Here is a 23,616-nt window from a genome sequence, read left to right as displayed (position 1 = left end):
GCACTCCGACCACGCGCCGTTCCTCCGTCCCGGCTGCCCGACTTGCTTCTGCTCTCCAACCACGCTTCCTTCAAGAGGGCTTCCTGCTCCTCCTGCTCACCGAGCATCGGATCGCTGTTGTTTTTATTTCCCCTTGCCTGACCTCCCCGATTACCCAATAAAGCATGGTGTGAAACATTACGCATTTGGGTCCACTGCCTGTTCCGGTTGCGACAAGTTATTGCTTATTGCTCTCAATATATTTTTTTATCTTTTCTCTTTAAAGGGACAGTGTATAGTTCTTAGTGCCTCTTAGTGGTTAAAAAAAACTTTCATTCAGTAAAAATGAACAACTTTGATTTAAATATTAGGCAAAATACAAAAACTATATATTTACTATATATTTAACTTGTTTTTCTAGAGAAAATAACAAAAACTTAAAATAATATTTTTTACAATGTTATAACTTTAAAAACTATAAAATACAAATGAAAATGATTACAATTACTATAAATATAAGCAAGTTCTTATTTTACTTGGTTTTTACTTTGCTTTGTTGTTTGTTTTTTTCCGCTGTGCAATTTTAAACAACTTCAACTGTGGAAAAAAGGTTATTGAATAAAGTTCTCTGTACTACCTCAGCAGCAGATTAGTATATAGGGATGAAAATGAAATAGCCTGCTGTCACCTAATAGCTGCTAGTTTTGACTGAAGATCCATGATGTACTGTAAACATTCTTATTATTTTTTGTGTATATATATATATATATATATATATATATATATATATATATATATATGTATGTATGTATGTATGTATGTGTGTGTGTGTGGATATATATTAGTGCAAGGTTTTTCAGATTTTTCAACTGGACCAAGATCTGATTTCCGCCTATGTCCCGGGCCGTAGCCTACGTTCTGAGAGTGCCGGTCTTCTGGTGATCCCAAGAGCAAAGAAGTGTTCTGCTGGTTCGAGAGTGTTCTCCATCCGGGCACCGGTGCTGTGGAATGCTCTTGCCCCTGAGATCCAATCTGCAACCTCAGTGGAAATGTTTAAATCCAAGCTTAAAACTCACTTCTACTCTATAGCATATGAATAACCTACTCTTCTCGTCGGCTCCAGAGCAGGGGAATGTATAATAATCTGAAAAATAGTCTGTGTAATATAGTGTAATAACCTGTGAAGTCCTTTGAGACTCTTTGTGATTTAGGGCTGTACAAAAATAAATGACTTGACTTGACTTGACTTAATATGGATGAGGCTGAGGCTTCACTAGCTGAGGACCTTAATCAGTTCTTCGCTCGCTTTGAAGCTGGTAGGCCACAAACAGCCACATCACACCCACCAACAACCAGCAGCAACTCCCTCACATTTCAGGAGCACGAAGTTAGGCGTGCGCTGAATACCATAAACCCCAGGAAGGCAACTGGCCCGGATGGAGTACCAGGGAGGGTACTCAGGGACTGTTCCAATCCGCTGGCTGGGGTCTTCACCACCATCTTCAACTGGTCCCTGTCACAGGCGACCGTCCCACCTTGCCTCAAAACCTCCACCATCATTCCCATCCCCAAAAAGTCAGCAGTGGAAAGCCTCAACGACTACAGGCCTGTAGCTCTTACGCCTGTGGTCATGAAGTGCTTCGAGAGGTTAGTGTCCCGGCACATCAAAAACTCCCTGCCACTCACACTGGACCCCCACCAGTTTGCCTACAGGGCAAACCGCTCCACTGACGACGCCATAAACACAGCACTTCACACCGTGCTGAAACACCTGGATCACCGGGGGAGCTACGTCAGAATGCTTTTCCTGGACTTCAGCTCAGCCTTCAACACCATTATCCCGGAGATCCTGGTGGAGAAACTTGCACACCTAGGACTCTCTCCCTCCATCTGCCACTGGATAATGGACTTCCTCTCCAACCGCCCTCAGTCGGTGAAACTCGGTACCCACGTCTCTCCCACCCTAACACTGAACACTGGCTCCCCCCAAGATTGTGCACTGAGCCCCCTGCTTTTCACCCTCTACAGCTCCGACTGCTCACCGACCCACCCCGCAAACACTATCATTAAGTTCGCTGACGATACCACCTTGATCGGCCTCATCTCTGAAGGGGACGAGGCGGCATACAGGGATGAGGTTGAGTCACTTTCAACGTGGTGTTCGGAAAACCACTTCATATTGAACACCACAAAAACAAAAGATCTGATTCTGGATTTCAGAAGGAATGGCAGGAATCCACTCATCATAAAAGGAGACTGTGTAGAGAGAGTCCACTCGTTCAAATTCCTGGGCGTCCACATCTCCGACGACCTCTCCTGGTCTGCAAACACCAGAGCGGTGGTAGGGAAGGCCCAGCAGCGACTGCACTTCCTGAGATTGCTCAGGAAAAATAACCTAAAACAGCAGCTGCAGGTGTCCTTCTACAAAGCCACAGTGGAGAGCATCCTAACATACTGCATCACGGTGTGGTATGCTGGGCGCACAGCAGCAGACAGGAAAAAGCTCCAGAGGATCATCAAAACAGCCCAGAGAATCTTAGGCTGCTCTCTGCCCAGTCTGGAGGACATTGCCTGCTCTCGCTACCTCAGCAGAGCAGAAAACATCATCAAGGACTTTTCTCACCCCGGCCACCATCTCTTCGACCTGCTGCCTTCCGGCAAGCGCTACAGGTCACACAAAGCAAAAACGAACAGACTCAGAGACAGTTTCTTCCCCACAGCCATTACCACCCTAAACAGACACCGCACAAAAAACTGAAAACTGTTGCAAAAAAACTACCTCACACGTATGTAAAATGGTACTCACGTACATGCTGTCTGCACTATGTTTGTTCACTGCTCAAACAGACACCGCACAAAAAAAACCCCTGAAAACTCGTGCCAACACTACCTCATACGAATATATGTTACTCATGTCTTGTTCTTGCACATGTCGACTGCACTACGTTTAATGCTCAAATTGCACAATGTCTGACCATTTCCTGTTTCATGCTGACTATTTTTGCACTATGATGACTTTGCACCAAATGCAATATTGCACAACCGTTACGATACCAACGTTATCACGACAACCCTGTATGTAACATCCCACATGCCGACATTTCTTGTGTAAATACCATGTAAATTATAACTATAGCCTTATCCCCCTTGTCTTATAACATCTTATCTTCTTGCTCATACCTCGCTCTGAATGTGTAAAACTGGAGTGTCATGCCCAATTTCGTTGTCACAATATGTTAGCCCATTTGTAACAATGACAACAAAGGTGTATTCTATTCTATTCTATTCTATGAATGTTATTACCCATCAGATTTGTTTAATAATTTTGCTGTAATTTGGGATTTTATCATATTTTAACCGTTTTTTCCCCAAAGTTTTCTATATTATTAACTTAGTTTTTCAGCAAACAAACAACAAAAAAGAATACTTGAAAATGGCAAAAATGATCTGCCAATGAAACGTTGTAACTTTTTTTCAAATTTTTTTTTAAAGAGCAAAATTCAGAGCAAGTATTTTTGGGGACATTTTTTAATTGTTTTTGTTGTTGCAGTGCTATCTTAATTGTCTAAATCAAACAAAATAGTTTATTTAATATATTTATATGTACTACCTCATGAACAGATTAATATAAAAAAATAATAATAATAACTTGCTGCCCCCTACTGATATGGATATATGTTACAGATTTTATTATATTTTTAACCTGTTATTCACGTTTTACTAAAGTGTCTACGTTTTCTCGCAAAAACAAAAGTCAAAATGAGGAAAAATTATCTGCCTACATTCTAACGTTTTCTTTTTTTATTGAGAGCAAGATATTTTACTTTTTTTTCCAGTGCAATCTTTTAAAAACTTCATCAAACAAAATATATTATGTTTTCCTGTACCTCACAAACAGATTGGTATAAAAAAACGAAAAACAAATCTAGTTACATGTCTGACCTAGTCCATATTTTGCTGTAGTTTGGGATTTGATATGTATTAACATGTGTTTCAAGTTTTACAATATGAATATCTGGGTTTTCTAGGAAAAAAACAGCAAAAAATAATAAATAAAATGAGCAAAAAGTGTCGGGCAGTGAAACAATAAGACTTTTTACCTTTTATATTTTTGTGTGTTTTGTATATCGTTCACACAACGTTGTTCTCAATGACAAAAAAAGACAGTTCTAATTCTATTTTTGGTTCTAATTATTTGTAACCACAGCCGCAGCTTTGAGTGTGTTGAGCAATAATTTAAAAACAAATAATAATAATAAAATTAAAATAAGAGTTTGCAAACGCTTTTTATTGAACATAATTTTCAACACAATTGGCATGAAACACTCAAACGACTATACAAACTTCACAATTTTCAAGGAAACAAAAAGTTCTTAGGAATACGTAAAAGATGAAAAAGGGTAAAAAGAAAAATATTAATGATGTCATGTTTAACTCAGCAAAATAAAAATAAGAGCGTGCGTCCTCTTTGGCTGGTTCATTTCTTCGTCATTGACACATCCGGGTACTTCGCCCCTTTTTTTGATTGACAGTTGCCATGGCAACAAGCGAGCGCATCGCCATTTTGTCAGGAGGCTTTTTTTTCTCTCTCTCCCCCCCCCCTTCCAGCTTCAGTCTTTTTTCAAATGTTTCTCCCTTCCCGCCGGAATAATGCTGTCAGTGGATGTACATATGACGTTTTCGGATAACGAGACTTGTCTAATTGATCGGATGAAGATATTGAAGAGGCCGACGTTTTAAGACGTTAGAAATTCTCAGGCGGCGCCGCGGCGAAAGTCGGGTTGTCCGCGTCTGTGCTCCACCGGGCCGGTTCACTGCGCAGGTTTGGACCGCGCGCCATTTTGTGAAAATTGACACAAAATTTCCCCGAGCCGAATATAGCGGAGTACGCAGTGTCTGTTTGGGCTTCGGAACACACCGAATCCACCGTCGCCGCCTCGCCTTTCGAGGAGGTCGAGGTGAATTTGACAAAAGACTGCGGGAAAAAAACGCTTTGACGTAGCGTTTATTTAGCGGCGGCGGCTAACGATTGTTAGCTCGGGGCTAGCTTGCTAACGTTAGCTGCGTTCATTTTGTCAACTAGCGCTAGCCTCGTTCGCTAAGCCTAGCTACTAACTTAGTCAACGTTAGCATGTTGCTAGCCGTCAGCTGATGGTTACGTTCCCCACGATCTACCAGTTCGAGACGGATAATTTATTGAGGATGGCTGACAAATAATTGTTCGTAGCTGCCCGTCGGTAGACGGACGCCGGATCGGATTTAACGTGATCGTTCCTCGCTAACCGTGCAAAGGGAGGGGAGAAATCTCAAGCTGGATAAGTTTCCTCATCATACAGGTTCTTGGACTTTAAATGAAGATCGTGCCATCAGAGGTGAGTTTTATCACATTAAATTTGCCTTTGTAAACCACATGCAGCGTTGTGGATTGTGGTCAAAATCAAAATCGATGATTGAGCGATGGATAGTAGCTTTAGCTAGCTAACCTATTTCCGACACTGAAAGTCGAAGTGTTAAATGAGGACTAGTTTTCATTTGGATCTGGTTCTAAAAAAAAGCGAGAGAGGGGGCGGCTATTTGGAGAGTCTTGCTTATACCGCCAACATTAACCCTGCGGTATTACAGTGTCATTGTGCGATCGAGCTTGATTACCCTTTAATACAAAAAAATCGATTCGATTGCCAATGAATAGAAAAGAATAATCGCATATATAGAATATTGGACATGCCAAAGAGCTAATTCAACGAAGCCCTTGGCTAATGGTTAACGTTGACTTGTTGACGAACCAGCTGAGTGGGCCCCAGCAACCCGCTGGCTCAATCGAGCACGGCGTCACTAGCTAAAGCCTTCCTCTCCACCTCTGGATGGATGGATCGCATGGGATCGAGAAACAAAACCCATCGGAAGGACAATATCCGTTTACAGCGGACTGGAATAGCACCGAATATGCGTGGTAATAATTTCCAGCCATGATGAAATCTGCCCCTTCGTCTGTAAGTACACCGCTATAACCAGCAGTCACAGCTGCGTTCCCTTTTCACCTATACATAATGGATATTTAAGGGCTGATTTAGGATTTGAAATGTAGTCATATGGGGTTATTACAGAGAGCCCCGATACAGCCACTAGTAAATTTGTGTATATATAGTAAGCTAGCTGTCGTTATTTTGTACACCTTCAAGGCCTCCTTCTTGGTTGCTGAGCTATCCAGATGCAGCCAGTCTTGAACAATATACTCATACCCCCTCAACTGTAAAATATTATTAAAAAGGCGAGTGCTGCAGAACTTATAAGTGGTTCATTTTTTTGCCAGAAATGTTTTTATACTTGCGAAACAATCTGTATTTTTTAATTTTGAATGATACTCCTGAACAAATTAGATTTTTGCATGAAATCTACTTTGCAAACTTAAGTTTAAATGCACTTCCTTAAAAGTAGACGTTTTAAAGTTTGTTCTCAATATCCTATGATCCATACGTCAATGGGAGTCCGCAAAACACCTACAATTCTTATAAGGAACTCTTGTTTAAGAATTGAAGAAGTAGTGATCATACTGTGCTTTTATTCCTAGTTGATTGTCTGCTGGACTCTCCTGCCAGGATGATATGACATTTTTGCACAAGATGCATCCAGGTTAGCGGTTGTTGTGTATGTTTATGCAATCTCTTTACATCCTCTCCTCCTCGAATGGAAAGCGGGTAAAGTTTGCTCCCCTCTTCTGTCTCTGTGCTTATCTGCAAATCTTGAGCCTTACAAGAAAGATGTATTTTGAAAACTGGGTAAATATAACACTTGAGTGTCAAAAGTATTGCTGATAAATGTTAACGGGCGCCGTTTTAAAACTGCTCGTATCGCGTCATGTATGTATTTATACGCGCGGCAGAAGGCGTCTTGTGTTACACCTTGTGTGTGCCTTTAAATACAGCCTTCGCCTCTCCTTCGCCTGCCTGCTTGCGCGCTCTCGCCTCGCCGCCTTCCTCTCTGTCAAGCGGCCGCCCTGGCTTTCTTTCGTTCTCCGAGAGATCGGAGCTTTTTCAGGCCGGGCCGCGCAGCGATTTCGTCGTCAGCCCTCTTTAGTCGAACGCTGCGTCGAAGTGTGCCAAAGTTCAATTCGATTTCTTGTTTATTTCTTGTTTTCTCATTGGAAAATGGGAGCCGCTCTGCCCTGGCAACAAAAGTAGGCTATTTGCATACCGCCTTGTGATTGGCCTGCGCGTTGATGGGCTTGCCAAATCACGCTGTATCTCTGTGGTGATAGGCTATGCTAATTAGGCGCTGTTGCTGGGATTCTGAATAGTGGTTACTGTGTAGCGCTGGTGAAATGTGTGCTGTGCTGAGAGATGCTCATAGCTCAACATGCTATTTCTTTTTTCTTTTTTTCTTTTTTTTTTTTAGCTCGTTCCCCTTGCCTTAAAATGAAGGATGAATCACTGTACAGTATTCCAGGCTCTTTTCACCTCTTTTCACGGAAGCCTGCTGTTGTTGCCCCTTTTTCTTTATCACAAAATACTTTTGGAATCAATGAGTTTATTCAATCACGTATTTGCATTCCTTTAACACAATGTAACACAATTACGGAAGCATTTTCCCACTGCTATTTTGCACTAATGTTGCATTAACAGATTATGTTATCAGATGTGTAAAAATTAGATTTCTTTGAATAATGGAAATCAAGTTTTTTTTTTTTACTTTATTAAATCTAGTTAGTTACACGTCCCATCAGAGTAATCCCTTTTCTGTAATTTGTGATTGTATTACATTTTGAACTTTTTCTCAAGTTATACTATGTAACTTATCTTTTTTTTTCTAACCCTAGCAACAAAAAAATATTTAAAACAAGTAAAAAGTATCTGCCTATGGAACAAAAACACATTTTACTACGTTGTAACATCAGGGAAAAAAAGATTGAAAACGAGTTGAGCTAAATAATGCGCAAGGTTTTTTTCTGTTTTTTTTTTTTCCCTTTTTACATTTGATATATGTATATATATATTTTTCCTCAAACAAAATACGTTATTGACTATATTTTCCTGTACTATCAATGATAAAAACAAAAATCATTAATCCCTTTACTGGTCTGACTTAGCTGTAAATTGGGATTTTATTATATTTAGCCAGTTTTTCAGACTTTACTATGATATGTGCGTTTTCTAAAAAAATACATATTTAGAATGCGCAAATATTTTATGCCAGGCAGAGCAAGTTTTTTTTGACTTTTTAACAAAAGGCTCTGCAAAGAAAATTATAAGAAAAAAATATTCTGTTATGGTATGTTTGAGTCTTTGTAGTTTGCGATCTTCCTTTTGTTTGTAGCATTTCTTTCCAGTTGCACTACGCAATACAATGGCATCTAGTGGTCAAGTATTACACACTGTCTCTTAAAATAGCTTTAGCAAACAAAATAAGTTATTGGTTATATTTTCCTGTACTGTCTCATGAGAAGAGTAGTTTATTAAAGAAAACAAAATAATTAAGTTATTCGCCTGATCATTTTGTTGTCATTTGGGATTTTTTTGTATTGAACCTTTATTATTATTTGGGTCCGCTAGAGAACAGCAAAAATACATTTAAATTAGGCATAAAGCATCTGCCAGTGGAACAAAACATTATTACTACAATCTAAATTTGTTTGTTTTTTTACACCTGTACACACTGCATCATAGTCAATGACAATAAATAAAATTCTAATTCTACCTTGAGTTCTAATTGCATGCAATCATAGCTGCTGTATTGAGTCGTGTCAATAAAATTACAAAAACTAAATAAGAAATAAAAAATAAGAATTAGTGCGTCCTCCGTGGTTGGTTCCATTTTCTTCGTCATTGATACATTCAGTACTTTGCCCTTTTTTGATTGACAGTTAATGTGGCAACAAGCAAGTAATTTTATGAGATGTGTAAACATTGATTGGCATTGATTTATTTTTGCACATTTAGCAATCGCAAGCATTTTTATTACCAGTTGTATAACATAATTAGTTGTTGTTTTCTTATTTTCAGGGCACATTGTTCGGTGTATTGTTTATAAAAAGTAAACTACCTCTCTGCAATATGATGACACATTGTAATGATTAGCCCCTTTTGTTTTGGTCGTATATCTTGGCGGCGCTGTGACTCAAGGCAAGCTGCTTATGTCTTGCAGGAGGAGAGACTTCAGCATGCAAACCTTCGTCTGTCCGGCTTGCGCCCTCTTTTTCTTTACACACTGCTGGTCTTCAGATGGCTGCTCCAATGCCCCATACGCACCAGCAGTACAGTGAGCGCCACCAGCCGAGTACTGACCAATCTGTTACGGTCTTACCGTACAGCGACCAGACGACACAGCTCACTGCCAATCAGGTACATGGACACATCCCACACTTAAAGGTATTCCCAAATTCTTAAACATGCAAAATGTGAGGAAATAGTCCATGGTTTTTGTATAATATCTATATGAATTTCATTGGTATATTCCAATTATTTTCAGAGTTAGTGCATTTTGAAGACACCATGTCTTGTCTTTTCTTATCCGGAGCTGTGACATCATCTGAGGAACCCCAGAACTCTAACCAGCCAGTTTGCCATATGGTTTTACTGTTATTTAGTCTAAGAGGTTACAAGTGTTTTAAGCCAAGTTTTGGTCATTTTTGTGGATAAAGCCTGGTCTTTGTGTAGCGGGTTGGTACGGAAATGGTACAAAAAAGTTTGAAAGGCCAAAAAAAGAGGCAAACTGGCATAACTAACACACTGTGAGCTAATCAGGACCAATTAACAAAAGGCGGCCACAGCCTCAGAGGGGGGAGCGTAAGGCTTGCCAACCAAAAAGATGCAGCCAAGCCAACCTAAGAACGTACAACAAAAAGCAGCTATAGCGACAAACGCAAAGGCAGCTGGGAATAAACGGGGTTTGTATGGGTGCTTCTTATAGAATGCTTGAATTTTAATGTTGTGTTTTCAAGAATTGAAAAGGTCTTGAATTTTTGGGCGAAGCCCTTGTAAATGTTTGAAATAGTTGCCATGTTTCACAACAAGTCTCTCTGGTCGCTTCACTTTGCCATTTTATTTGATCCCTCGTGGGGGCATTAGTTTGGACAGCAATGTCATATGAAATATTGCCTTTGAAGGTCCTTACAAAAGTGCTCGATTTTGACCATGAAGAGGTTGAACCCTGAAACCAAGGGACACGGCAAAACTGGTCCTAACTCCAGGCTAGCTGACCAAACAACACACCAGCAAACAAAACATAAAAGCCCTCGGCATTATGGGTATTTAGCGTTACAAAATTATACCAACCGCCACACACGCAGCAAAAAACACAAACGAAAAGCCACAATCGCCTGCTTCTTATCAGAAATGAGCGGTATTCTACATGTTTTGGAGTTGCCTCACATGTTGTGTTAATGTGATATGCTAATTTGAAAGTGTTGTGTTCCTACAATGATGTCACAGTTATAGAGGAAACTAGTCGATGGGTCCACTTTAGGACTAAACTTCTCGAGTCCTTGGGCACGCGGAATATTTTCTAGCATATTTGCATAACACGCTCTGTGCCTAATTGGGAAAAAAATCCTTTTGGAAATACCTTTTAAGAAGCTGTTTGATAACATTTGCGTTTGAATTGTTGACGGGAGGACAACCTTGTCATTCATCATTTGTTATGTAACATTTTTGACACTTCAGAGGCACATGCCCCAGTGCTTTCGTGACCCAACTTCAGCTCCCCTGAGGAAGCTCTCCATTGACCTTATCAAAACATACAAACACATCAATGAGGTCAGTGAGAACATTCGGAAAGGATAACATAAATTAACAGTATGTGCTTTTTTCACACTGTTTTGATCCCTACTTTTGTTTTTACTGGTTTAGGTGTATTATGCAAAAAAGAAGCGGCGGCACCAACAGGGTCAGGGCGAAGACTCCAGTCACAAAAAAGAAAGGAAGGTCTTCAATGATGGCTATGACGATGATAACTATGACTACATCGTCAAGAATGGGGAGAAGTGGATGGACCGATATGAGATTGATTCCTTGATAGGAAAAGGATCTTTTGGACAGGTTGGTAACGGCAGTGGAACACGTGAGCGGACAGTATTTACCATTGGGTATTTGTTCCCTCACCGTAAATCATCTGCTATTTTTACTTTTCCGGCTGTCGTCGTGGAAATCTAACTTTAGCCGACCGTTTGAATGTCCCTTTTTTTAGGTTGTGAAAGCATACGACCGAGCAGAGCAGGAATGGGTTGCTATTAAGATAATCAAGAACAAGAAAGCTTTCCTCAATCAAGCTCAGATTGAAGTGCGCCTCCTAGAGCTTATGAACAAACATGACACTGAGATGAAATACTACATAGGTAATTAACACTATTTTTTATTTGTTATTTGTTCATTTGCACAACAAAGAAAAACCTTGTTACATGACATGACTAACCGGCTGTAAAAAAAAAATCTTCCCCCCGGCCCCCATTCCCCCCCCCCCCCCCCCCCACAGTTCACCTGAAGCGTCACTTTATGTTTCGGAACCACCTCTGCCTCGTGTTTGAGATGCTTTCATATAACCTGTACGACTTGCTCCGAAATACAAACTTCCGCGGTGTCTCTCTCAACCTCACCCGGAAGTTCGCCCAGCAGCTATGCACGGCGCTGCTCTTCCTGGCTACGCCCGAGCTCAGCATCATCCACTGTGACCTGAAGCCCGAAAACATCCTCCTATGTAACCCCAAAAGGAGTGCCATTAAAATAGTGGACTTTGGCAGCTCGTGTCAGCTGGGACAAAGGGTACCCAATTCTCTATTGCTGTATTTTGAGTGTGGAATGTCCATATGTAATGTCTTTCTTTATGTAGATATACCAGTATATCCAGAGTCGCTTCTACCGCTCCCCAGAGGTGCTTCTGGGAATGCCCTACGATCTGGCTATTGACATGTGGTCCTTGGGTTGCATTTTGGTGGAGATGCATACCGGAGAGCCTCTCTTCAGTGGAGCTAATGAGGTATTTGGAGGCCGTTTTTCCAGAAAGTATCTTGAAAGCACACCAATATTTTACCCTGAGGTCTATATAAGATATGCGAAGATTATTTGAATGTCAAATTAATCTATTTTTAAGTTACAATTTAAAGGGATATGTATTATATGTCAATTCCTTGTGATAAAAAGAAAATGAAAAAACAAATCATATTCATTGGGATGACGGGCAAAAATACATTAATTATCATGTAAACATGTACTTTAAATACTCATAGTCAAATAATTTTGTATTTATATTACATAATGGGGCTCAACTATATGGAACTGACATGTGATCTTGCTGCCCCCTGTACCTCTAAAAACAAAAACCTTGTGACAAGCTGGGCAAAAAAATGAGAAGAAAAATAGTGCTGTTTGGTCATGTTGAGTCTCCATAGTTTGTATTTTTATTTGTAATTTTTCGCATGTGTCATTGGTTGCACTACACAATATAGCGATACCTAGTGGTCAAATATTACAGTGTCCCTTTTTACGTTTGCTTTTTGTCACTGAATGATGAGTGGAAATGTGGCTTCCATTTCGTTATTGTTTTGTCAACAAGGGATTGTCATGTATAGTGTTATTGCTGCTATGTGATTCTTTAAACAATGTGTACAAATCAATTGAAAATTAAATCTTTTGCTTTACTAAAATTTTGTTGTAGCCATAATCGTCATCATGATAGCGCATTTGATTTGCTCTTGTGGATCACTCATTCATCATTGAAATAGTTAGCCTAATGATACCACACAGTTTGGAAGTGTAATTGTTTCCCTAATATTTGCTTGAAAATAAATGCAGACAACATTATTGTTCTGTGCTAAGTTGTATGTGGGTAGTAGTTCTGCCATGATACCAAGTTCTATTTACAAAAACGAAACCATAATTTGACATGTTTAATATGATAAACTTACTGGAACTACTATTCTATCAGTAATTTTTTTAATCATATTTGTGATAACCTCCTCAGGTGGACCAAATGAACAAAATTGTAGAGGTTCTTGGCATCCCACCTAATCACATAATGGACCTAGCCCCAAAAGCCAGGAAGTTTTTTGAAAAGCTTTCAGATGGTACATGGAGTGTTAAAAAGACCAAAGATGGCAAAAGGGTAAGCAACTCTCTTTACTGATGTTCTTAAGCCAATTATAAATTTGCTGCTTACTCTGTTTGGTTAATTTGCCCCCACAGTATAAACCTCCAGCTTCGCGGAAGCTCCACTCTATCTTGGGTGTGGAGACAGGGGGTCCCGGCGGCCGGCGGGCCGGCGAGTCCGGCCATGCGGTCGCCGACTATTTGAAGTTCAAGGACCTGATCTTGCGGATGCTGGACTATGATCCCAAGAGCCGCATCCAGCCCTACTATGCCCTGCAGCACAGCTTCTTCAAGAAGACGGCAGACGAGGGGACCAATACGAGCAGCAGCGTGTCTACCAGCCCTGCCTTGGAGCAGTCCCAGTCTTCAGGAACCACCTCCAGCACCTCTTCAAGTTCAGGTACTAGACGACAGCAAAGGGATGAATTGCATTGAAATGAGACTGCAGTAACCTGAATGATGAATACTTCTAGGAGGCTCCTCTGGAACTAGCACCAGTGGGAGAGCGAGATCAGACCCGACCCATCACCACCTACACAGTGGAGGACATTTTGGCAGTGCCATGCCAGCCATTGATGGAGACACCCTCTGCCCACAGGTCGCACAGCACTCTCCATCCATTTTTGGACGTACATTTAAAATAAGTTTTAAGTTTTTTGTATTGTTGTTTTTTGTGGTTGTTGCTATTTTCTCATAAAAGTACTGTCTCTCTAGCACTGAAGACATGTCCAACACACAGATATTACAATTAGACCAAATAAACTCAATTATATTTTTAAAACACTAACCGTGTAAACTAAGTGCTGTATGTAAATAAAAGTATATTTAGTTTTAAGGCAGGTTTTAAAAATGTACAACAAAGTTTTTTGTGTGAAAATGAGGTTTTTGACAAGCTAGACATGCAAAAGGGTGAAGTGATGATTAAGGGAGATCTGACTGACCCTAAAATTAATTGGTTATATTTTCCAAAACAGTTTGATTTCTTTGCAGTCAACATTATTGGGTTTTATACGTTACAGTATTTGCTACTTCTCTGTAATAACAAAATAAAAAGTACCGGTAAGTTGAATATTGATTTTGGGGTTTACAGACGTGGTGATTGCATTAGGCTCCTCCTCAGTTATTTTTCTACAGAAAAAAATAAATGAATACCATGAAAATGTATAAAATCACTATTTAAAGTTTTAACTTGGAAGTTAACTTCAGAGTTTTTGCCACTTTTATCAAACTCTTACAACATCAATCTTCTGATTCATAGCTTTGAACTTTGATAACACTATTTAGGCTGACTAGTAGTCTACATCAGGGGTTACAAACATTTTTTAACCTGAGAGCTACTTTTTGTTATTGATGGGCACATTTCTAAAATGACAACCTATGTCATACTATGTTTTTAACATGTTGTAATTATTAGAAGTAAAATTAACCACTAAAACATCATGTCAGTAAGATATTACATTTCATACAGAATTCTAAAGACCAGTCACTGGTGAGCTGTTTTCAGAACCTGTATGGGGGCTACACTGGTGTACTTAAGGGGCACCAAGTTAGAGACTACTGGTCTACATGCATTTAACCAAATAAGTAAAAGCAACAAAAACAAATTGATGTAGAAAACAGTGACATATTTTGCCATCATGTTTTTTCCATGTTGACTCTCGACACAGTTTACATACACCTTCTGCATACAATTTGGCGTCACATAAGGATGAGCCTGGATGCTGCATGGTACATACATCTGGATCCATTGTACTGGCACTTGGATCTGATGTTGTACTCCATCATGTTGAGCAGGGGTCGCCAAACTGACGCCCGCAGCGAGAAAATCACGTGCCCGCAGGCCTGTTTTAAAAACAGACCTGATCACGAAATATCAATTTCTAAAATGTAATTCAATTATGTTGCGATTTTTTTTTACAGTGATGTAAATTAGAAACAAAAACTATGAAAAATATAAACCTAAAAAAAAGTAGCAGAGTTCGCTAATCTGAAAACTCTGACGTTACACGGGGCAGGGGTGAGTGCGCATGAAAATCTCAGCCTCAATCTGGCGCAAAGGAATCAAAATCGATTTCTACATACATAAACATGGCGGTAAAAAGGAAGAAACCTTCTCATTTTCGTAGTGAATGGGAGGAAGAATTATTTGTTTTTAATGTGAAAGAAAACTGTGTGTGTCTTGCGGCGGTACTGTAGCCGTGGCATTAAGGGCCCGCGAGTCAAAGGCAACTTTGGGCAAACAGCAGTCTTTTTTTACAAGGCGGGTACAAAACTCAAAGAGGCTTTGGTTGCATTTTTAGAGCCACACAATTTTTGATAAAGAAGAAGGCATTTTCAGACAGTGAGGGTCTTAAAGAAGCAATGGTGATCATTACCAACACCATACTTAAAGATGAAAAGAATGGCAGCGGTACCCTCGCCACTTTTTCCAACGTCCAGCTGAAAGGTGAACAAGGTCAATTTACTCTCCAGATCACAGTAAACTGGTGAAGAGCTTGCGATGCCAGCCATCCCACTAACAGGCAAACAAACGAATGACAATGTCGTCAAATTTGTCTTTTTATTGTTTCCTTTTGAGCATTTGTAATTGAAACATTTGGAAAGGTAAACAAAATATTTTGTTTCCTACCTGGTTGAATCATTCTGAATAATTATCAATCATTAAAAATCAGTTCTGACGTAAAATATCAGTAAGATAGAAAATTAAATTAACGCACTTCCGAAACAATAATAATAATAATTTGACCCTTTGGTTTACTCCGTGCACTTGTAGTGGCTCTCGTCCTCAAAAAAGTTGGAGACCCCCCGATCTAGAGTCTGCTGCATTGGTCCACATTTGGGGGCAGGAAGCTGTCAACTCGATATTCTGTTATTACCTATATTTAATGTTGATGACTGTGCATGGTCTTGCAACATCCATTGCAGCCTGTAAGGGGTTTACCTCATGTGCCCTTTCTCAAGGGTTCATAATTTTCCCCATGCATGGGGTTTTACTTTTTTTTTTTTTTCTTGCCCTCGTATAGGTTTTAGATTGGGGGATGTTGTAATTTTGGTCTATGCAGCCCTTTGAGACTTTTTGTCTTTTAAGAGCTATACAAATAAATATATATGAATTGACCTGGGCAGAAACCATGATGGCACTTTTTTTCCCCAGCTGATTTTGACCTAACGCTCACAATCTTTGTCTCCACCAGCAGGCTCGACAGCCTTACCCGCCTCCGCTCGTGTGGGGAGGTGGCGTGGTACCGGAGTCTGTCACGGGCGAGACCCACCCAGTCCAGGAAACCACCTTCCATGTTCCTCCTCAGCACCCCAAGGCCCTGCACCCCCATTCCCACGCTCATCACCACCACGGGCCCATGATGGCCACGCGGCCGCGCCCGCGCCACTACACCTCCCCGACACACAGCTCGTCCACCCAAGACTCCATGGAGGTGGTCCACGGTCATCTGTCCATGACCTCCCTGTCTTCCTCTGCCTCCTCTTCCTCCACATCTTCCTCTTCCACCGGGAACCACGGCAACCAGGCCTACCAGCTTCGCCATTTGCCTGCTGGAGCGCTCGACTTTGGCCAGAACGGCGGGCTGAGCATGGGGCTAGGTGCCTTCTCGAACCCACGGCAGGAGACGGGCATGGCGGCGCATCCCGCTTTCTCCATGGGCACGAACACGGGGCCTGGCCACTACCTAGCCGAAGGCCACATTAGCATGAGGCAAGGCATGGACCGGGAAGAATCTCCAATGACTGGAGTGTGTGTGCAGCAGAGTTCCATGGCCAGCTCGTGACTGCGCTGACTTTTTGGCTGTGTGTTCTCTCCTCCTCCTTCCCTCCCGTGCGTCATTTTTAAGGTGGTGTTTTTTACTACAAGGTGTGTTGAGAATCAAGCTGCTCACGTCAGAAGGGAGATATCACTGAACCGCTACTAAAGAGAAAAAAAGCCTTTGTTAAGAAGAAGAAATATATATGTAATTGTCATCCGTTTTTTTTGTGACCATTAGGCACAGCGTAATACTGCGGAAGAAGCGTAGTGAGATTGAGACATCCATCTTACCATTTCACTGCCGTTTGGTATTATGTGGCAAAAAGGAGCATTTCACAGCAAAGTTTAGGGCTTGCCTGACATAACAGTTCCACCGATTGCTTGTTTTTTTGCCCCTCACCTTAAGCAAAATGTCACACAAAGAAGCTGCTTGTAAATCCTGTAGCTTGACCGAGAGGGTGGGCGTTTTTTGCGGTGATATTTCTTGTCGTTAAACCCGAAATGACAGCGGAGTTCCCTATGAGCGCGTGCTGGCCGGGCACAGGCAAATACGGGCGGATCTAGACGGCGCGTGGGTCTGAGGAACCCCTCATCCCCGGGGCCTGTAAAAAAACAGCAGTGGAAGGAATACAGTCGGTGGCTGGTTTTGAAATAACCTTTTGGCCTTATGACTCATGGACTTGGACTGGGGATGGAGCTGGACATTATCATTTTGAATCAAGATGGCTTTTTCTATTTTTCTCTCCAGACAGCCCTTATTTCTTGAAAACATTTTAGAAGAAAAAAAGGTAAATAAGAATGGTAATTTGAGGCCTTTCTCCACAAAGATTTCTTCAGCAGGGGCCCTACATAACAGGGTCTTATTGTACACAACAACCTCCAAAACATGACTTCCTTGAAAAAAAGTAATTCTTAGTCACCGGTTAAGGCTTTTTGCAGTGGAAAGAACTTATCCCAGAGTCGACCCTTTTTATTTTTTTCATTTTGTTTGCTTTGTTTTGCATGTAGTTCCTCATCAGAACCACCTGCACAAGTCTCTCCATCCCAAAAAAAAACAGAAGAAAAAAAACGAGTTAAGTGACTGCCTTTTTTTGTCCTCAAATTATGCTGTGAATTTTACAAGAATTTATTTTCCCTTTGGATATGTTTTTATACCAAAGCAGTTGTTTTATAGCATATTAGGTGTCTGTAACCAATAATGTAGCAGTTCACCACACCTTGGCGCCAGCTTATCGGAGCGTCGTCGCCAACAGCTGCAATATATATATATATATAAATATACATATATTACGTTAGCAAAACTGGAGAGCGTTGTTCAGGCTATTCTTGTGTACACTCTGGCCACATTCGTTTGCCACCGTTTACCAAAACCTGTTTACTTATTAATGTGAATTCCGGACTACAAGCCGCTTCCTTTTTTAAACACGGTAGTTTACAATACAATGTGGCTCACTCTTCTTTATTTACCGGGTGTTTCCTGCGGATCTTGGCACAGCGCCTAGTAGCTGGCCTAGAACTGATGCTGACCAGGGAATCCGACTATTAAATAAGACGAAGTATCAAGGCGGATAATGACTCAATTTGATTTCTGCCCAGTGCTCTGAATGTCAAAGTCTTTATGGAGTAAGATAGCGATCTTAGCAGAATTGGTGGTGAAATGTCTAGGGAAAAAAGTAGCACATTGTGTCTCAATAAAGACACCCGTTTGCGGACTGTGTCCACAGCTGAAAATCTTAATAAACTAGTGCTGCAGTCAATATTAATTAAATTGTCATCAACATATACGTATGACTGTGATAAAAACATTCTCAAAACAAAACTGTGTACTTTACTGCCAAAAATGTAAAAGCCTTACTTAGTTTTTTTTTCATGTCGTAGTATTAATAATTGGTCTCCTCAATCACTTTATCAAGTGCGCAAGGGACGTGACAGCTTAAGACCATACTAGTGATCATGCGACTAAATCCTACGGTAATCAGAGTTTTAATTTAAGTCCGTAAACTATTTTGAGTTTTTTTTTTTTTACAAATTTCTATTTTGCACTCTTGACTATAGGTTATTCCATTTAATCACCATATTTTCCAGGCTATAGAGCACACTTAAAAAATGAAACATTTGCAAGTGGGTCTTATTGAGATTGACAGATGTTGACACAGTCCACAAACGAGTGTCTTAATTTCTGCACAATGGGTCACTTTTCTAGACGTTTCCCCACTGATTCAGACAAGATTGTGATCTTACTCTATAGGGACAGTGTGAATTTTTCTTCATCCATTCATACGCATTACTAATCAAATGACAAGGCATTTGGCTAGCGAAAGGAGTCATAATTACTCCCACCGTGTGCTACTTTTCCTTACTAGACTTTTTCCCACTGATTATGCCAATATCGGGATCTGACTCCATTGGGTCCTCGATTTCTGCCGTGTCTTAATCGCGGCACTGCAAATGTGTGTTAATACTGGTATAGAAAATGGACGTGTACGAGTTCATTTTTGTGGCCTTTTAAGCCTGCAGTTTAAGATACGTTAGTTTCTTCCTTAAATTTGCGGATTTGGCTTTTAATCAGGTGCCTCTGTAGTCTGGAATTTACGGTAATTGGTAGATTATTTTGGGAGTCTTTAAAGATTTTTTTTTAAATATCGCTATGTTTAGAGAATCTGGTAGTTACTCTGCAGGCTCCGGAGTAGCAAACTGATGGTGGTTTAGAAAAATGTTTTAAAAATACAAAAACAAAGGAGACTAGTGTGTTCGATTTCTGTTCTTTAAGTTCAAGTTGAGGTTTCTTTTGTTCTTTTGCCCCATCTTACATACTATTTCAAAGGGTTTTTGCTGCCTGTCATACTTTTTGGTCAACTTAGATGATTGTGTTGAATGGTCTGTTGTCATTGGCGACGGGTATATCCCCTTGATTGTTGTCTTGTTCAAAGGGAAGCTCGCCATCTCCATGTTCTCGCCTAGGCACATGCGTATCCTCCAGGGTGGTCCTTATATTTGTACTTTTTTTTTTCTTCAGTGATGGCTTGAGTGTGGTGTGAAACCATGAGACAACCCTTCCCGTGAAGTTCCGCATTGATCCGACAAACTAATAGGGTGCCCCAAAGCCATTTTGGTACAATAGTCTAATAGGTTGGTTAGAGGAAAGTGACCATTCGTCTGGTCCTTGGGCCATCTGAACCCCCAGTAGGTGATGTAAAAGCAGCTGCCCTTCCTGAGGGAAGTGCCGAGTCAGTTGAGGTGTTCTTGTTTTGAGAAAGGTCCAAGGTTTCCATGAAGGCCAATGGGCCCGACCTCTATTGCTTTCTTTGTTTCATTCGCAGAAGCCACACTTTTAACTTCAACTCTTGGCTCGGCCCAAATAACATCTGAAACAGAGTTGGAACAAAAACTAAAACACAGTTTACCACTAAAACGTGACATACTTTTATTTTTGCAATGATTTATTCCAGTGACTTAAAACTGTTTGGCTCTGAGGTCGGGTCCAGACTTTGTTGTCAGGCACTGCACGTCAGTAAAATTTAAACTCAATTTGTACCTTTTTTTTCATGATAACTGTTTATGATTCAGCTTACTTTAGTAGCCTACCCTACATATTATAATCACACATGACGTGATACTTTCTCAGCATAACACATTCATTCACAAACATTGGGGAAAAAGTATTAAGGCATTAAATGTGTCAACTGGTTTATTGAACAGTTGAGGGAAGGCAGTTTTACACCTGACCCAACTTACCACACTTTACAAACTCAAGGCGAAGCTATGAACACATACTGGTTTTGAAATTAATAAAAAGGAATAATCATAAAAAGTTTAGCAGTGCTAGACTACATCAGATCAAACTGCTAGGCTTGGCCTCCCCAAGATAAGAGTATATCCTATACTTACCTCTAGCGGTCAGAGGGAACATTTGGTTTGCATTTATTTAAAGAAACTTGGTAGAAAAAAACTAGGGGCCCTTTTTTGACATACTCAAAAATTTGTGTCAGGTTAAATTAAATAATCCACGGATCATATATATTTGACATTCATGTTGTACACCCTATATGAGTCTTTTGAACCCATATTTTAAAAGCACTTTTTGAGAAAAAATAATCATCCTTTTAAAAGCACAGTTTTGATTGGTTACAAATTGGCCTTGGGGCACCTCTTATAAATGGCCGATCTATCTGAATTTGTCCTTAATTGTGAAACATTGTATGCAACAAGATTAGACGTGGCACTCGAGGGTAATCATGTTGTAAAGAGTTAAAGGGGGAAAAGGATAGACTGTCAGGATAAATGGCTAACAAATTATTAAAACATAGTGCTTAGAGAAGGGCCTAAATTCTAATTATAGAATCGTGCACTGTAAAGAAGTACAATATCATTGAGCAGGAACAAAACTCCCCAAATATGTATTTTACAGTAGTTTCTTATATATGAAGAAATATTTCCCAAATAATATTTTTGCAGGTGCTCCTTACAACCCAGTTCCTTTTATATCCAGAAAACACTAATCTTTTCTGTTGCGCGAGTTGGTTGATATTCGCAGACAGTCTGAAAACGGGGCCCTTTATCTGCAGCACAATGTGTTCATTTTTAAAAAAAGAAAAGAAAAAAAAAACAAAATTAGTCTGAAGGCATGTTTTCACAATTGTGTGCGCTCGTTTAGGGTCGTGATGGCCCTGGGAAAAGAGCCGACACTTCACAAGATGCGTCATGGTTTCACACCTTATTCAGGCCTTCACTCATCAAAATTTTCAATTTGGATACTCTCCCTAAATATAACAAATACCCTATTTTTTGTTTCTTTTCATTCTTCTGTTTCTGTTTTTTTACATCAGGGATTTCCAAGTGCTTGCTTTCTTTGCGTTTTCTCATTTCGACCTGTGTAGAGTGGAGACACCCTGCCCAGGAAGGCAACCTGCCTGCGGCTTTCCTGTCAAAACAGGCAAAAAGGCCTCACATATTCAAACAAAAATCATCCCATGCGGTCATTTTCCGTAAAAACCCATTCGCGAATACGCCATTTTCAAAAAGAACTAAACATTATCTAAAGATCACTCTCCCATTAAACACCCAATGTAAAGCTACCTATACTGAGGTTGGGGGGGGGGGGGGGTTACCTGGATGTCAAGGTCAATTGCAAGTTTGCAATCATTTTTTTCTTCACACCCTCGCCAAATTTGAGATCTTTCACAAAAACGTCAGTTCCCTTTTGATCGCTGGCGTATCCTGGTACTAAACATTCCAAAAAAAAAAAGGGAAAAAGACAAAAAAAAAATTGACTGCAGTGACTTGTAAGTGTGCGCCTATATTCCGCAATCATGCTGATTGACCTCTTATCTAGAGCAGTTGTCATGAAATGCAGCCCCCCCTACACCCCTTTTTAATAGTCGAAATAGAATTTATGTATATATTTATATTTTTTTAATAAAGGAAGTATAGAACTCACTACCTTGCTCCTGCTGGTATGTTGATTACGTTTTTGTCAAAAATTGGGCGGTATCCATTTTTGGGGCAGGGACTCCTTGTTATTTCTAGTGGCAAAAATAAGAAATAAAAATAAAATAAACTTGACTGCATCAGGACAACACTATGAGGTAGGGTTTGAATCAAACAGGGAAACGCTAGATCTTCAAACCTTAATAATTTTCACAGGGTATATTGTAAGTGCATGTACATCACAAACCTTACATTTTTGGTTCTATGAGAAGCACATTGTGAGTTTAAAACATATATATATATATATATATATATATATATATATAAATGAGATTCCATATTTCACACGCCTGTTCCGTTTGTGGCTTAACACAAAACATTCTTGTTGACATATCTGAACACCCAGCAGAAGTGAAAGTAATTTAATTTGGATTTTGTTTTTCTTCCCTTTTTCATTTTATACTTCACGTTTTTTTCCACTCATTTTTTGTACATGCAACATGCACTATAGAATTGAGCAGCATGGAGGGAAAGGATAAGTCCATGTATCCACAGATTGTAAGATCTAGTCAAGACTTTGCTGTGTTTATGACAATGCCCTTTGTATTATATAAGACAGTCTTATGTATGATATATAAAAAGAAGTTAATTGAAATGTTCTGCGTGTCTTTTTTGAGTCTCGTTTTTCTGACGTGATCACTTTCGTCATTCCCCTGCTACTTCAAGCGATTTTACCTACAGTGTCCTTCATTTCTCCACGTATATGGCGGTTGTCGGAACTGGATTATTTAAAAAGACATTACGTCCGCCATTTATTGCGACTCGGCTCGTTGGTCTAGGGGTATGATTCTCGCTTCGGGTGCGAGAGGTCCCGGGTTCAAATCCCGGACGAGCCCTTTACGTTTTCTTGTTTCCACGTCATATTGTTTTCTAAAGGACATCATCTTAAAAGCTTTTAGCAACAAAACCGTAACACGTTTCCCTTTCAGACAACTTTGTGACTTATTAATGCTTTGGTATGACGTAGATTATGCACCCTGAACGTCCATAAAACGAATTACGTGAATAGCTCTTTGTCACTTGGTTGACCGTAATTATAATCATTTTGGCTGAGAGTAAGAGTCCCGGCTCCTAGGCTTTATGAGACCAAGGCTTTAGGGCTAGGACCTTAGCTTGGCCTTTTGGCTGAGAGCAAGTGTCCCGGCTCCTAGGCTTTGTAGCGTATTATGAACTGACCGACAACGTATAATGAATAACGAAGATAGAACAATAACCCTTAAAAACCCCATTTTGAGGAAAATCGTTTACGAGATTCGACATGGCACTCTGGGATAATAATAAAATACACACATGAGAAATACAAGATTAAAAAAATGT

At 40.2% G+C, this 23,616-nt stretch overlaps 1 protein-coding gene and 1 non-coding gene across 5 annotated transcripts; both read left to right on the top strand.

Moving 5' to 3' along the window:
• Positions 1-4,566: 4,566 nt before the first annotated feature.
• dyrk1ab (dual-specificity tyrosine-(Y)-phosphorylation regulated kinase 1A, b) lies at positions 4,567-22,894 on the top strand. Of its 4 annotated transcripts, none has more exons than XM_088345036.1 (12): positions 4,567-5,351; positions 6,548-6,609; positions 9,118-9,314; positions 10,635-10,727; positions 10,821-11,009; positions 11,158-11,305; positions 11,443-11,729; positions 11,797-11,943; positions 12,928-13,068; positions 13,149-13,452; positions 13,526-13,650; positions 16,250-22,894. In XM_088345036.1, the coding sequence occupies exons 2-12, from the start codon at positions 6,582-6,584 to the stop codon at positions 16,835-16,837; spliced, it is 2,247 nt and encodes a 748-aa protein (XP_088201162.1). In that variant the 5' UTR covers positions 4,567-5,351; positions 6,548-6,581; the 3' UTR covers positions 16,838-22,894. The 4 variants fall into 4 exon arrangements, with proteins under 4 accessions (XP_088201162.1, XP_088201164.1, XP_088201163.1 ...); XM_088345037.1 differs by lacking the exon at positions 4,567-5,351 and adding an exon at positions 5,863-5,969; XM_088345038.1 differs by lacking the exon at positions 6,548-6,609.
• Positions 22,895-23,063: 169 nt separating this feature from the next.
• Positions 23,064-23,135, top strand: trnap-cgg (transfer RNA proline (anticodon CGG)). Its single transcript has one exon. It is a non-coding gene; the product is annotated as a tRNA-Pro (tRNA).
• The last annotated feature ends 481 nt before the right edge of the window (positions 23,136-23,616 follow it).

Source organism: Urocampus carinirostris, chromosome 10 (genome assembly GCF_059441175.1).
Source record: "Urocampus carinirostris isolate Australia breed hairy pipefish chromosome 10, RoL_Ucar_1.0, whole genome shotgun sequence".
NCBI lineage: Eukaryota > Metazoa > Chordata > Actinopteri > Syngnathiformes > Syngnathidae > Urocampus > Urocampus carinirostris.
Note: the sequence above shows the minus strand (reverse complement) of the source record. Positions and strands in the feature narration are given on the sequence as shown.

Coding starts and splice junctions, on each gene's coding strand:
- dyrk1ab (XM_088345036.1), top strand. CDS start 6,582: ATGACATTTTTGCACAAGATGCATCCAG. Junction 11,306..11,442: donor TGAGATGAAATACTACATAG/GTAATTAACACT, acceptor CCCCCCCCACAG/TTCACCTGAAGCGTCACTTT. Junction 11,730..11,796: donor CGTGTCAGCTGGGACAAAGG/GTACCCAATTCT, acceptor TTCTTTATGTAG/ATATACCAGTATATCCAGAG.